At 36.4% G+C, this 15,376-nt stretch overlaps 1 protein-coding gene and 1 pseudogene across 4 annotated transcripts; both read left to right on the forward strand.

Annotated features, from left to right (window-relative positions):
- The first annotated feature begins 626 nt into the window (after positions 1-626).
- Positions 627-4,017, forward strand: LOC147538715 (uncharacterized). Of its 3 annotated transcripts, none has more exons than XR_015225262.1 (8): positions 627-703; positions 1,274-1,387; positions 1,485-1,590; positions 2,147-2,335; positions 2,680-2,818; positions 2,910-3,238; positions 3,563-3,643; positions 3,734-4,017. XR_015225262.1 is itself a non-coding variant. In XM_086640694.1 (8 exons), exons 1-8 carry the CDS (start codon positions 689-691, stop codon positions 3,805-3,807), a joined length of 1,083 nt encoding a protein of 360 aa, XP_086496820.1. In that variant the 5' UTR covers positions 627-688; the 3' UTR covers positions 3,808-4,017. The 3 variants fall into 3 exon arrangements, 2 of the variants coding, with proteins under 2 accessions (XP_086496820.1, XP_086496821.1); XM_086640694.1 differs by having other exon boundaries at positions 2,653-2,818; positions 3,554-3,643; XM_086640695.1 differs by having other exon boundaries at positions 3,554-3,643.
- Positions 4,018-7,400: 3,383 nt separating this feature from the next.
- On the forward strand, positions 7,401-14,912 carry LOC147538716 (T-complex protein 1 subunit eta-like; annotated as a pseudogene). Its single transcript, XR_015225497.1, has 14 exons — positions 7,401-7,629; positions 7,782-8,042; positions 9,559-9,684; positions 9,779-9,982; positions 10,411-10,581; positions 10,676-10,811; positions 11,287-11,403; positions 11,589-11,708; positions 11,823-11,921; positions 12,022-12,111; positions 12,710-12,797; positions 13,399-13,487; positions 13,568-13,642; positions 14,618-14,912. The product of XR_015225497.1 is annotated as a T-complex protein 1 subunit eta-like (transcript).
- The last annotated feature ends 464 nt before the right edge of the window (positions 14,913-15,376 follow it).

Consider the following 15,376-nt stretch of genomic DNA (forward strand, 5'->3'; position numbering starts at 1 on the left):
CAAGCTTATTAGTGATCTTTAGGTTTATCTGCATATTTAATTATGCAATACTCAACTATTTCCCTTATCCGTTTGGTTAATTAGCTACAAATTTGTTAGTGATTAAGACTGTTGTTATTAGTCAGGTCCCAGGTTCGATCTTCGCGAAGTGCAATTTAATGAAATTGGATATAAATAAAGTAGATCTAGTTTGAATGGACTTTAGGTCCCTTAGGATAGCTTGTAATGATGACTATTGTAGTCCATTTCCAAAAAAAGAGATTGGTGTATGTTGTTTTATTTATTTTAATTTTAAATTTGCAACTTGACATGTTACTTTTATTGTTTACTATTTTGTATGTAATAGTGTAATGTAGATTTCATTAATATTTAGCTCTTCCTAGTTTCTACTTCAAAGACAACGCCAATGTCGATTAGATGTCGGGTTTTTTTTTTTGCCTGTCTCTTTTAATTCCTTTTGATATATATGTGTCGGAAAGGCGATAAGGAAGGGAATCTTTCACTATTCTTTCCCCAATATAACTTTCTAATTTTAGTACTTGAATTTTACTTGGACTTCACTAGACTTTGACAAAAAAGTGTCAGCACTTTTGTCTTAACAGGTGATTTCATTGGAGAAGTATACTAAGAGATGATAAGTGCGCCATTTAAATAAAGAGAGTGATAAGTGCACCATTGTTAAATCGAGATGAAACCCTTAAAGGTACTTAACTATGGCACATTATCATTCTCTACTAAAAAATCATGATTTTCTTTCAAATCTTTATGTACTATTTTTTTTACTTTCTCTCTCATCAAAAGTGGGTGAGGGTTTTCACGTTTCTATAGATTTTATTATGAGTCGATATCCTATAAGCTAGAAACATTCATTTACTAGAGAACTAGCAGAAGTCGAGGACCAATGGATTAGAGTGCGTTAGAAATATTGAATAGCTATAGAACTCCTCAACTTTGAGGACGTATGTATTAGAACATATTGGAAATGTAGCATTTGTTAGAGATCTAGAACGAGTTAAAAGGCACACCGCTTATGTATTAGAATAGTAGATTTAAATATGATATATCTGAGCTTTTAAACTAAAAAGTCTGAACTATCTTACTTGTTATATTGTTAGGCAAATGTGTCTAAGGAAGTCTTGGTTCTCTTGTTTATTTGACCACAAACCCAGTCAATTTATATTGGAATGAGTCTTCAATTTGTGATCATTAGGAGATAGTGTAATTATTCCTAATGTTTCTTTATTTTTCTTACATTTGTGTCATGTATCTAAAGAGAAAAGAGCTTCAACAAGAACCATCAACTATGCCCGAAACAGCTCAAGGTGAGCAACACAATAATATTGCAACCGACACAACCGTGGCAGACTCCGACAAATATATTACACTTGTAAGGCAGTCTTTTATTAATTTTTTCTGGAATGTGAGCTCAAATGGACCCTTCTCGAGTTCTCATCTTCCAGTTTCGGTTCATTTGGTTGTTGTAGGTCCGTACACTGGTAGAACGTTGTTTAAAGTTATATATGAACATGGATGAAGCGGTAAAGACACTATATAATCGTAGTGAAATAGATCCTGAAATTACTTTTATAGGTATGCGAACTCTGTTTCTGATGAGTTATGACACCTTTGCGTTGCCTTTATTATTTCGCTAGTTTATTTTTGGGCAAAGAGCGAAAATTGGAAATTTTTCTTTTTAGAGATTTCACTCGTAATCGGTAAGCCATTTTTACCATTGTGTAGGTACCCGTAGTCTTTATTTGTGTATGATATCTTTTTGTAACTTCCTTCAATCAATATTTTTGTCTTTCTCCAAAAAAAGAAAGTGTGTGTGTCCGTCTGTATTCAATTGTATACTTCAGTTCAGGTCCTCTGGATGTATGTAATTGTTGAAGCTCTTCGAATGAATTCAAGAACCTAAGTCTGCAGCTTGCGTATGAAATTTCATTGTTGATTACTTACAATTGGAAGTCTTCATCTATTTATGACTAATAAATTGCGGAATTGGTAACAGTGAAATTCCGATCGAATAGTTGATAGTTTAACCAATTGAGAGATAAGGATAATGCTCAATTCTACTCTTTATAAGAACATTTAAAGTGTCAATATCGTTGTCTGACAATCCTCTTTTTGTCTTTGTTTGAGTAAGTGTGGAAGGGAATGGAACAGGATAATGCTGAGTTTTTCAGGGCGTATTACGCAAGGCTAAACCTTAAGAAACAGATCCTCTTGTTCAATAGTCTGCTTGAGCGTCAACACCGACTCATGATGTATCCAGAGCCAGAACTACCTAACTTTCCATTACCTTCATTGCAGAATGGGATTCAACCTATGCATGGTGATCTCTCTCTTCCAAAGTTTTACTGTTTTTAAATTTTTATTTGTTAGGCTACAATAGTTAGAATACGACCAAATTCCCTCAATTCTTCCAAAAAGTTCCATATCTGGAAATCAATTTTTTTTCTTTAGCTTACAGTTTTCATTGAATTAGAGCTATGCCCCTTAGAAGCTATGCTGAACCCAAAGTTTCTTGTCTCTTTTATAATCAAAAGCCAGGTGTTGTTTCGTCATTTGGTTTCGTTCAGGTTTTATATATGTAAAGCTATTTCTGTTCTTATTATCCTATATCAGCTGTACCACTCTTATTCAATGCAGTTAACAACTTACCTATGGTGTTCCCAGTACTGCAGCCGGCTTCATTCCCGCCAAGCAGAAATTGCCATTTTGATTACATGAATGACATGACTTCAAGCTATCATATGGTCAATGGAATCCCTACACCTGACAATTTCTATCCAGATAGGATGAATTCTTGGAGCAAGTAAAAATGCTCTTATCTCTTAAGCCCTCACCTTTTTCGCACTAGGGGAATGGAAATTTCTCAACTACAATTTCTTTTGTGTCCTTCACAGTATGGAAATGGAGAGTATTTCAGCTTACATAGAACCTACTATTCCTCCAAGCAGTGGCATGCCATTCATGTCAGAGATGGTTATTGGTCCTCCTGCATCAGTAGCACCCAAGGGACAGCTTCCGATCACTGGATCAGATACATCAGAAATGAATATGGGTGTATCGGTATTTGACACAGCATTTACATCCAATGTAACAAATCCCGTAGAGTTGCAGTTGGGATCAGATTATGGGGACATAAATGGTAGTGATTCCTTTCAACATTTTGCCCATAATCCTTTGAATTTCAGTACCCCAGTTCTACCAGCAGATTTATCAAACTTTCCATGTAAATTTCTCTTACGTTGTGTCTTGAACTGGCACCAATTGAAGTTTAGTTTCTTGATCCTCGACATTCTTTCAGCTAATGACTTCACGAGAATGTTTACTTCTTTCAATGATCATGTTCTCATTTCTTCAGTAACCAAATTGGCAAACCCTTAGAACGGGCTCTCTTCTTATTAAGTCTAGTTTCCATAGGAAGTTAGCAGTAAAAAGGCATACCTAAGAATAAAAAAATATACTGCTTATACTTCATACATTCGCATTGATTGGAAAATTAAGGGGTACTTTTGTTTATAATTCTAACTATGGTTGATTTCAGATGTCCCAGAAGCATTGAGCAATTATCCTCCTCCCTATTTCCCTTTCACTTCAGATTTTATGTTGGATTCTCTATCGCTTGAGGATATAGGTAAACTGAATTGTTCCTCTGTTCTTCAATTTGTGTTTTTTGTCGTACGATATGGCCGCGTTAACAATGGCTTCATCTTTCATCTATCAGGTACGGAAAACTTTCTTGATGTTGTCCCCGAGCAGAGCTCTCAACCCGTTGCGGAGAACGGGAGAAGACAGTGAAAGGCAAATTCCAAAAGCGAAGATCTTAAAGAAGCAAACAAAAGAAACAACAGTATAGAAGTTTAGTTGCGTGGTTTTCTGCAACTTCAGTTTTGCTAGTCCTCTCTCTGTTTCATGGTAATGGTGATGATGATATGTTCACTGAAGTTTTTTAAGATCTCTGTTTTGAAGTAGGTTTAAGTTGCAGATAAAAACTGAAAGTAGTGGAAATTTTGAAGTAGGTTTTTTAAGATCTCTGTTTTTTAAGATCTCTGTTTTGAAGTAGGTTTAAGCGAAGGCAAGCTGAGATTGTATTTTCAGAGGGATTTCTTTGAAACTCTCCATACTGGTTTACCTCTCTCTTATTCTTTAGTTATAAAAGAAGGAAAAACAGAGAGGTTGAGTATCTCATCTTTGGAGGGGCAGGAACTAATTAACAGAGAACTTCATAGAGAAATCATCTCTCTGTTCTTTCTCTTTGTGCTTCAATGCTATAATTTTTAGAGAGAGATAAAATTCAGAGAGGAGTTATCTTCTTCTTTTACTGTTATATTAGAGAGAAACAGAGTAGAGAGATAGAACCAAAGTACTCTTCATATGTTTTCCATTTTCTTCTTTTCTGAATTTCCAGAGAGTGATTGTAGAGAGAGAGGAAGTTGTAGTTTTGATTGGAAGAAATAAAAATTACAGAAAGATTTGTCCAGAGATTCTTTGTGAGAGAGCTTCTCTTGGATTGATGTTGTTTTGTTCTCTTTTCTGAATTATTGAAAAACTCTTAAAGAGAGAATATTTTAGAAGGAATCAGGAAAAGTTGTAGAGAGGAAGGAAGAACCAGAGCATATTGTATAATGGTTTTTCTTTAAATTTCCTTATGTCTTTTTTAGAGAGACTTGATCGAAAATTCAGAATCGTACCATCAAAGTCCTCCATCAACTCATCACCAACAACAAAGCTATCATTTTGGTGATTTCTTTTCTTTTAATCTCAATTATTATTTCATGTAAATGTTTATGATTTCTTCAATAAACATGAGTAGCTAAGTTTTCTTTTCTAGAGTGAAGATGAAGCTTAGGATATGAGTAAATATTTGTATCTTTTTCTTGTCATGATTCTCACCAACGTGCATCATTGTTTAACTATGTTTAGTTGATTTGATCGAATAAGTCTAGTAACTTCATCGCTTATACTTATAGAGTTTGATAAGTCATACTTAGAATTACGTTTCTTTGATGGTTTATACTTGTTGATTGGATTGAATAAGTCTAGTAACTTCATCGCTTATACTTATAGAGTTTTGACCTTTGCCCAAAAGTTAGTGCTTTCCCATAAGCATCTTTCTTCCATTCAGGCATATCATAAGCTGATAATCCAACTCCCCTAAGCTCCTGTGCAAGATGCCTCTCACCAGTCTCAGGCATTGGGTCCTCCCAAGGACGATTGAGATCCTTTGGAATCGAATCGAGCATTGTTCTCTGCTGTTGCTCTCTCACTTCTCTACGCTCCTTGATCAGAGCAGATTGAAGTGTTGTTGCCCGACTTAAAGATCCTTCAGGGTTCTTAAATATCTTAACTGGTGACATATCTATAGAATATCGGGTCTGCCCTTGCAAGAATGCAGGTTCATCTTCATTGAGCTCAATCTCGAGTTTTTCTTCTGCACCTTCTTCCTGATAAATCATTTCATCCCCATCTTCATCATACATAGGGAGGTCCTTAGCATCTAAAACTCCTGATGCACTCAGTTGCTTCGCTTCTCATTTTTCTGGTGAACTCATTCGCTTCAACGACCGGCGTGAAGGAACCGTTTCATCATCTTCCACAATTCTAATCCCCGAAAGTCCCAATCTACTAGTAGAACCATGAGTTGAGCTCTGAGGATTTGTTCGAAAAGATTCATCCTCGGAAGTCTTCTTTATAGGAAGAAGATCTTTTCCAGTGTCCTGATCCACATCCCTCATTGACAAACTCATCTTCTGGCCCAACACAGAGATCACCTTGACAAACACATTTTGATCCCTTTTCACAATGTCCTTGGCATTTGTAATCCTCCGAGTTGCAATATGTGAGACATGAACTAAACCTTCTTTACCTTTGGAGTCACTCAGCTGCACAAAGCATCCTGTATCCATCACTCTTGAAACCCTACCAGCATAAACCTTATAGAGCTCAGGTTCATCTGAATGATGCATATGTTATTGTTGAGCGTGAAAGTATTGCGTATGATATGATGATTGATTTGTGTTTCTGGTGTGGTGATGTGGTGATGTGGTGAGTTGGTGGGAAGTTGATGAGTTTGGTGGTTGGTTCGACCCTCTCTACCGAATGTTTAGTGCGAGAACCGACGGGTCTGCATGGTAAGGCGTACTAAGGTATGACTTAGATATGGAGCTTATTGGGTCAACGCTAACACAAGGGTAACTTTGTGGACCCCACTCTCATGCAACGTGGGTTATGGAGGGTTCGGGTGGGATATGATTTCCCTAGATAGACGCCAACGTACCATAACACTTGTGTTTGGTTGTTATTTGTTACTTGCCTATGCCTCTATTTGTCACCATTACTTACATACATGGAGAAATCTAGTTTAATTGATAGATCTTGAGACTTTCTATTGAGGTTTTAGGGATTTGAAAAATCTACTTATTGGGTTCTAACCCAACCTATTATTTTTCAGATTAAGGAAATTGGGAAGTGCCACCTGCTTGAGTTGTAGCTTGCCCTTGGAGGATTTTTCTTAGCAGTTTTCTTTCTTAGGTAGTTATTTCTTTTATATTTCTTTCGACTCACGTGTCGATGATGTGGAGACATCGTTTTAGTTTTGAGAACTTAGTCAAGTTTCTTTTAGATGATTTATTGTTTCTTATGAGCTTCATATTTGATGTTATTTGTCTCTATTTGTGAATATATCGACTATGCTTACTATTCTGCGGACAAATGCTTTAAGTTTAGGTTTTCATTGCGGCCGACATGGAACTCTGGACTTGGGGCATTACACCCTCCCACCAGTTTTTTCGTTTTACTCTCTTTACAATTTAATGTTCGTCAATGAATTGATTTTAGACCATTAGAAAAATCACAATTCAAAACTTATGAGTGTGAGCTTTCACTCTGAATGAGAGCTCTAAGAAGCAATTTAGCAATAAAATAAGTTGGGGTAAGGACATGAAATAGCTCGTGGCAGAGGCACGGGCCATGCCTAGTTTACTAACATAATTGATACTAAGACTCTTAAAAGTTATATAAAGACTCTTATAAAATTGTTTTTAGGTTCTTCACTTTTTTTTGGATATTGACTACGACAGTCATTACAAAGGTACAATAACTGTCGAATTTAAACCCTTACAGAAACGGATCAAAAGTTCAACTAAACTACTGGCTTAAAGTACATCTAACTAATTTATTTATACCAAAGTTCAATAAATCCCGAATTTACACTTCTATCAAATCGGATCGGAAACCTTCGTATTGCGGAGTAGATGCACTACCATTAGGGCTACTAGTTGTTCGCTTAGGTTTTTCAATTAAGTTGCCTAAAATAAAATAGTTTGAGTCTCTCGAGCACATCCGAAAGAGCACAAACAACATATGACCTCGAGTCCTCGAGTCCTCACTTGTAAACAAAAACCCCCCATTCAACCTTGTGAACTTGCCTCTCTACTAGAGCCTTCTCAGTTCCTCTCTCTCTCAAACACATAATATAAACCCCTCAAATCAAATAAATCCTATTTCTCTCGACGTCTGAAACAGTCCGTAACCACTGCAATTATATTCCCTCACCTTCTTTCCTTTTATTGCTTTTGAAAAAGTTGATTTCTCAAGCTCGCATCAATGTCGTCCATGATGGTAATCCTTCTCTCTCTCTCTCTCTCTCTCTCTCTCACTAGAAAAAGTCACTCGTTAATTCTTTCAAGTATTAAGATTGTTTAGTTTGATTAAACCCTAACTTATTCTTCAAAAATCTGAAACGATTCTTTGTGATTTTGAATAAAAAACAGCAACCCCAGATCATATTATTGAAAGAAGGTACAGATACATCACAAGGGAAGGCACAGTTAATAAGCAATATCAGTGCTTGTACTGCTGTTGCAGATGTAGTTCGAACTACCCTTGGTCCAAGAGGAATGGACAAATTGATACATGATGATAAGGGTAAAACTACAATCTCTAATGATGGTGCTACTATTATGAAGCTTCTTGATATCATTCATCCTGCTGCTAAAATCCTTGTAGATATTGCCAAATCTCAAGATTCTGAGGTACCCAACTCTTTCCTATTCATCTAAACCCTAATATTTGTATCTTTAATATATTTGAGTGGATCCAGTCTTTGAAGTTCATCAGTTCACTTAAAACTAACAGTTAGATTGTCTGATTCTTCTTGTGATTACTGCACCTGTCTTATGATTATTATATTCACTTTCAAGTAGAAGCTTTCATTTTGTTTAACATGAACTTGGACTGCACACATAGGGAAGTAACTAGAAGTTTTGCTTGACGGGGTCGAAAAGTTCTGAGTTATAGAAAATACTACCCAAAATAGAAAAAATACAAAATTCTATTTCCTCAACCAAATTTTGACATTTGGCGTGACTCGTCGTGGTGTGCTTTCTCGAAAGCTTAATTTCGCAATATTTCATTGAAGTCCTAGATTTTTGTAAACGGGTAATTTTGTTAAAACCTCCCTATAACTTTTTTGTATGGCTGAAAATAGTTCACTCAAGTTTTTCTAGTCTTTAGTTCCTTAGGTATTTCCGTAATTTCCAAATGCTTGCAAAAGGATTGCAGTTGCTTGCAAAATGGTTGCAAAAAATATTGGGTTTTTAACTAAATAAAATACAAATTTTTAAGTTTTTTACCAAACAAAATACAAATATTGGGTTTGAACCAAACAAAATATAACTTTTCTTTTTAAGTTAAAAAAAACTAAATATTGGGCCTTCAGCCTAATTTCCTATAATGATTAACGATCCAAATAAGAACAAATGAAGGGACAGTATAAAATTTCGTCATGAGCCCCGAGGGTGGTAGGGAAATTTCAAAATAATCAAGAGGAATTACGATGAAATATTAATTGCAAAAGTTTTCTTAGCTTCCAACAACATATACGCCAACGATTAACATCTTATGTTCGTCGTGTCAGGTGTCAAGATTTGTTTGTCCGTTGTGTTAGGTGTCAAGATTTGTTTGGATTAGGTTAGGATTAACTAAAGTTCTAGTGAAGTAACAAACCTAACCAAATAGCAAGTAAAAGGGACAATTTACACGTTTAGGGTTTAATTCTAGGTGTCGGATATTTGTGAGCTTGAATTTGTATTATTGAATTACTTTAGTGTTGGTTTTGTTAGATGTGTGAGGGGTAGGGTGACAGCCCATAACTACAGCCCCCAAAATTGCTTCACTGGTGGGTAGGTCAGGGGAGCCGTGGCCCCCCTTGGCCTACCTACACACACTTCTGTCCTGCACACACTTCCGTCCTGCACACACGTATACCCGTTTGAGTTTTAGTTCTTAAATCAAAGTGAATTCTTGTGAATTACACGATTTGTTTGCATGCTTAGAAGACGCACAGTTAGCCCTTTTGTTTATGAAAATAATGGGTTGGTTCCTGAGTGGTGAATACACTCTCGTATTATTTAGGTTTATCATATAGTTAAATGTCTTTCTGTCTCTTTCACAATGTCTTGGTTATTATGCATGCTTCTCCTAGAAGTAGAATATTTGGGAACTCATATTCCCTCGTTGGGGGAATCATTCATGGTTGTTATCTTATAGGTTGGAGATGGAACTACCACTGTGGTGCTTCTTGCAGGAGAATTTTTGAAAGAGGCTAAACCTTTCATTGAAGATGGAGTTCACCCTCGAAATCTCATAAGGAGTTATAGAACTGCAAGCTCTTTGGTGTGTATTTCGATGAACACAATTTATTTATTTTTCTTTTGTAATCCACGCAGAAGTTGTTACGTGAATGTTTAATTTTTCAATTTCTTTTCAGGCGATTGAGAAAATCAAAAAACGTGCTGTGAGCATAGAAGGTAAAAGTTTGGAAGAAAAGAAGAATTTATTGGCAAAATGTGCTGCTACAACACTTTCCTCAAAGCTAATTGGTGGGGAAAAGGAATTTTTTGCAACTATGGTTGTAGATGCGGTTATAGCAATCGGCAACGATGATAGACTTAATTTAATTGGCATAAAGAAGGTAGAGGTTTCTAATCAGGTCATTGTGAGCTGTTATGCTATTATTTTGCTCCTCGCTTAATTCACCTAAGTATCGATGCATGTCGAGGATGAAATTTAAGAGATGTCAGTATTCCTTTTATACAATTTGATTCTATGTGAATGGTGGTAACGAAGAGTTTAACCTTACCATTCAACAATTTAAGAGATGTTAGATCAATGGTTTGACATTGATGCATTTCGAGGATGAAATTTATGTGTTTTACCATGTGAAAGGGAATGTAGAAGTTTCATGTGTTATGTGCATCTTATCACCAATACTGTGCAACTCTAAATGAACTTTTCAACAGTGCATGTACTCAATCCAAGTCTCCGACTGGACTAAGTTGATTGCACTGTTACTTTCTTTACTTTATTACGTAAATGCTTAAAGTTCGAGCTTGTATGTAGGTTCCAGGGGGTACCATGAGGGATTCTTTTCTTGTGAACGGGGTTGCCTTTAAGAAGACATTTTCCTATGCTGGTTTTGAGCAGCAACCAAAGAAATTTTTGAATCCCAAGATACTGTTGCTGAACATTGAACTAGAACTGAAGTCAGAAAAAAGAAAATGCAGAGATTAGGTGATAATCCTGTTGTTTCAGTTTTGTTCTATGCAAATGGGATGAAGTTTTTCTGGTCATTGCAGCTGAATTTCTTTTCTTGCTTTGTTGTCAGACTTTCAGATCCCCTACAATATCAGTCCATTGTTGATGCTGAATGGAATATCATCTACGATAAGTTGGATAAATGTGTGCAAAGTGGTGCTAAAATTGTCCTTTCACGATTAGCTATTGGTGACCTTGCAACACAGGTAACTTTTTGTCAACTCTTGAGACTGAGAGTTGCTTAATAGTTTATCTTTTTTTGTTCAATAGACATTTTTTTTTTGAAAACTTGATTGAATTGAACGAAAAGAAACTATACAGGGGAAAGGAGGAGAGAAAGAGGGTTGCTCGAGTTATGTTTTAATTACATAACCCATGCCTCCCAGTTCCTAACTACATCCAAAAAACTAGAAAATTTATAATTAGTGGAACCACTAATCCAGTAGTGAATCGTTCCCTTCACATCTTCCACATCTATCAAGGAAAACGAATTCGATTCCTTAAAAATTTTATCGTTCCGGTCCTTCCAAAGGTTCCACACTATTGCGACCGGCACTAGATCCCAGATCTCCTTTTTGTTCAATAGACATCAAGAAGTGTTATTTTATTTATTTGGTTTCTGGTTAATTTCCTAACTAGAGGTCTTATTCAACACCACTACATATTTGGTCCTTTGTGCAGTATTTTGCGGACCGAGATATTTTTTGTGCTGGTCGTGTTACAGAAGAAGATTTGCAAAGGGTTGCTGCAGCGACAGGGGGAACAGTTCAAACATCTGTCAACAACGTCATTGATGAGGTTTGTCTTCCTCTCTTCTGTTCAGCAGTATTCTTCTGTTTCAAAAGTAGAGCGTGTTGGATCATATTGTTCCAGGTATCTGAATAAGCCAACAGGAGCAATTAATCTCTTGTGGCTTGTCACTTTATTTTTAAACTTGTGTTTCTCTTCTTTCTAACTTGTGAGAGATTTTTGGTGTGGTGTAGATTCTTGGGTCATGTGAGATTTTCGAGGAAAGACAAGTTGGAAATGAACGATTTAATATATTCAGTGGATGCCCATCTGGTCTAACAGCAACTATTGTTCTTCGAGGAGGAGCTGACCAGGTTCTTAAATTGAACACTAAATTGCCTAAGAACAAGTAAAAGTAGTTAATTCTGTTCTAGCACTCAGAATACAAAATGAAGTGTGCTTTTATTTTTATTTTCCATTTGTTTCAGTTCATTGAGGAAGCCGAGCGAAGTTTGCACGATGCTATTATGATAGTCAGAAGGGCATTAAAGAACTCAACTGTTGTTGCCGGTGGTGGAGCCATTGATGTAAGTTATCACAACTAACGTGGAACTTGAATAATTAACTATCTGAAAGGCTCTTATTTAATTATTTACCTTTTCGTGAAAAAATTGTTTCTTCTGGTAGATGGAAATAAGTCGATCCTTGAGGCAACATGCACGTACAAAAGCTGGGAAGTCTCAATTTTTTATAAATTCGTATGCTAAAGCACTTGAGGTAAGAATATAAATACTCTTTCCATTTTCTAATTTATTTGTTTCACTTTTTTTAAGATTTATCTTTTCTTTCTTATTTTTACGTGTTCTCATTTCCTCTTCCAAGTAGTCGGGATCGTCTGATCCACTTAAGTTGTAGATTGGATCAGGGGTGGCTCGAGTTTTTCCCCTGCCCCCTCTTTCTGAGTTAGTTCTTGTGTATGAGACTTTAAATTGTTAGAGTTTAGTTTAATTATTACAGTCGAGCTTGTTGTTTATGTGCAAAAAGAATGTTATATATTTTTATATGCATATATATATATATATCATATGTATGGGATTGACGGCTCTTGTCCAATCCTGCCTCCAAACTGCCTAGCTTTTAATAGATTATGTTAACTAAATAACTACTTGGAAATTTAATAATCCCAAGTGACTGCCGCAGAAACTTAAATGGTCAAAATTTTAAGTTTTTAACTGCTTAATTCCGAATTTTAAAGCGTCTAATATTTCTCCAGAACTACTGAAATATTTAGGTTCATTATTGAGTTTGTATTTGTCTCAGTGATGCTCATCCTTTTGTTTATCCATTTACATGGATCGTGTTCCATTCTTAACAGATCATCCCAAGGCAGCTTTGTGACAATGCTGGGTTTGATGCCACTGACGTATTGAACAAACTTAGACAAAAACATGCTCTTCCATCCGGTTAGTTTTACTTCCGATTCCTAGGTGTGATATATTTATGCACTGTTTGTATGGAGGAAAATAATCTAGGATAAGGTGGATTGTTGTCATTCATTAGGATTTCAGTGTCCTTGGTCTGTTTGGCAAATTGAAGTCTTAGAGATTACGTTTTCAGTGGAAACACAAATTGCACGTAATACTTTATATTGATTCCGACCATCCATGATATAAAATAGTGTCTGGGTTTACTCCAACCAAATTACTACACAAATTTACACCTATTATCTTTATACCACCACACCGCCGTTAAGCCACCAACATCAATAAAACTTTTGTAGAAGTTAAGTTAAACTATAATGAATCTCAGTATTTTGTGTCAGTTGCAAAATGACTGAAGGAAAATAGACTTGGGATTTATGCTTAGCGGTTGCCAAATAGATCAGGGAAAATCCCAAACCCCAGGTATTCTTGTTCCAAAAAGATTCAAGTTTCCTTTACCAAACATACCATTCATGAATTTCAACTAACAAAACGTTTCCCATACTCTTTGTAGTCTCGCTAATATCTTAACCTTGTTGGTTATATTAGGTTCAATTACTAAAAAGCATGAGTTTAATCACAGATGAGGGTGCCCTTTACGGGGTGGACATAAACACTGGTGGGATTGTAGATTCATATGCTAACTTTGTATGGGAACCTTCAGTTGTGAAGGTATTATCTTGCTCTATCTTTCTTTATCGAAGGTCTTTCTCTAGTTTATATTGGTTCTGACTTGAAATTGTTGGTTGCAGATAAATGCTATAAATGCTGCAACCGAGGCAGCTTGCCTTGTTCTAAGTGTTGATGAAACAGTTAAAAACCCGAAGGTACTTTCATTATCATCTGTTATTGAAAAATGAATCCATCTTTATACTTAAAGTATAACACTGAAGATCCATGCTTAATTTCAAGTTTGGATTTTCTGATATTACACTTTAGACCTAAGCTGTCGGCCTCGGGCCTGGCCGAGCCACACGGTCAACTCAAGGGAGTTTGGCCTGGTTGAGCGAGTCGCGCGACTCAAAGGACTCAAAGGCAAAGAGAGAAAAATGAATTACGAAAGAAAGAGAAAAAAATGGGTGGTAGTGTGAAATTCACCCAATAACCCCCCAAACTCGACTTCGGCTACCACTACCTTATTTGCTAGCCCAACTACGTAGCTTTCGTGCAAAAATGTGCTGATATCTTTGAATCAATTCATTTCAACTTTCCATGGTCACTCTCCTATTCAGTAAGGAGGCATTGTTCTAAAAAAGAACTATCCTGTCTGCATCTGTGGCTTTTTAGGTTCTGGATGTTGTGTGTGGCCTATAGGCTTTAGTTGACCCAAAGTGGTCTTGGCCTCAGCCCACAAGCTAGAATATGTGAGGATTTACGTCGCACTTAGAAAGTGATCACCACCCCCTCCTAAAGCTAATGTAGGACTAATACCAACAATCTTTCCCTTCACACATAGGACGTGGAAGAATTCTTTCTCTCCACGATGGAATTTGAAAGACTTGGGTGAACCTGGACTCTGATACCATTTGTGGGTGTGGCCTATAGCGGGCCTTACTTGCCCCAAAGTGGTCTTGGACCTATCTCACCCAAAAGCTAGTTCAAGAGTTGAGGCTTTCCACACTTACACCATTCCCTCCCCACAACCAATGTGAGATTGGGCCTATCTCACCCCAAAAGCCCTCTGAAGAAGAGAGGGAAATCCCACACTTATAAAGTGGCCATCATTCCCTTCCGGGACTAACAACAACATTTGCTTCATAAAGGTCTTGTACTTGTTTTTCATGTTGATTTTGTTTGCCCAGTCGGAGAGTGCGCAAGGAGATGCAGCAGCAGGAGCCATGGGTCGAGGGCGTGGAGGAGGAGCATCCCGTGGCCGTGGGCGAGGCATGCGGCGATGATGATGAACCTTAAATAGTTTTTACTTTTGTTGAGTGGGTGTGTGGTTCTCTATCTTGCAGTCAAGATTTTAGAGAAAGGGAGGTCATTTAGTTGAGAGTACTTTTTATTATGTAATTTAGGTCATGATTTTTCTTTGTTGTGTAGCATTACTACGTTCATGTGGTTGTTCAATTCATGAAAGAAGTTTACTTTAATCAACAAGTTTGTGTATCTTATTATCTTTTGCTTCCAGTCAAATTTCTTACTATGTGGGACAATGGAAATGTTGACCAAACAACAATTTGTTTAAGACAAACGACAATCTGTTCCAATGCAATCAATAGTTTGCTCAAGACAAGTCTTTTTTTTTTTTTTTGAAAGAAGACAAGTCTTAGTTTGGTAGACAAACAAGTAACATTATTGGTCACACGAGTGGAAAATAAATAGTTTTGACAAAACAAAATAGACTATTTGAAAAACATTGTTTGTATATAAAAAAAAATCGATCTGAACAAAAATATCAACAAAGAAATACAAGAAATGACATTAGAAACAACAGATTATTATGAAAGAAACATTCTCGAGAAAAACAAAAAATAACAAAAGATAAGTGCAAACTGATGAGAAAAACAGAAGTAAAAGGGTCCTAAAACATTTCAAAAAGGAAAAGTCGTAAAAACGAC

This window comes from Eschscholzia californica, unplaced genomic scaffold (genome assembly GCF_041429995.1).
Source record: "Eschscholzia californica isolate CP2 unplaced genomic scaffold, dmEscCali1.0.p SCAF_5, whole genome shotgun sequence".
Lineage (NCBI taxonomy): Eukaryota > Viridiplantae > Streptophyta > Magnoliopsida > Ranunculales > Papaveraceae > Eschscholzia > Eschscholzia californica.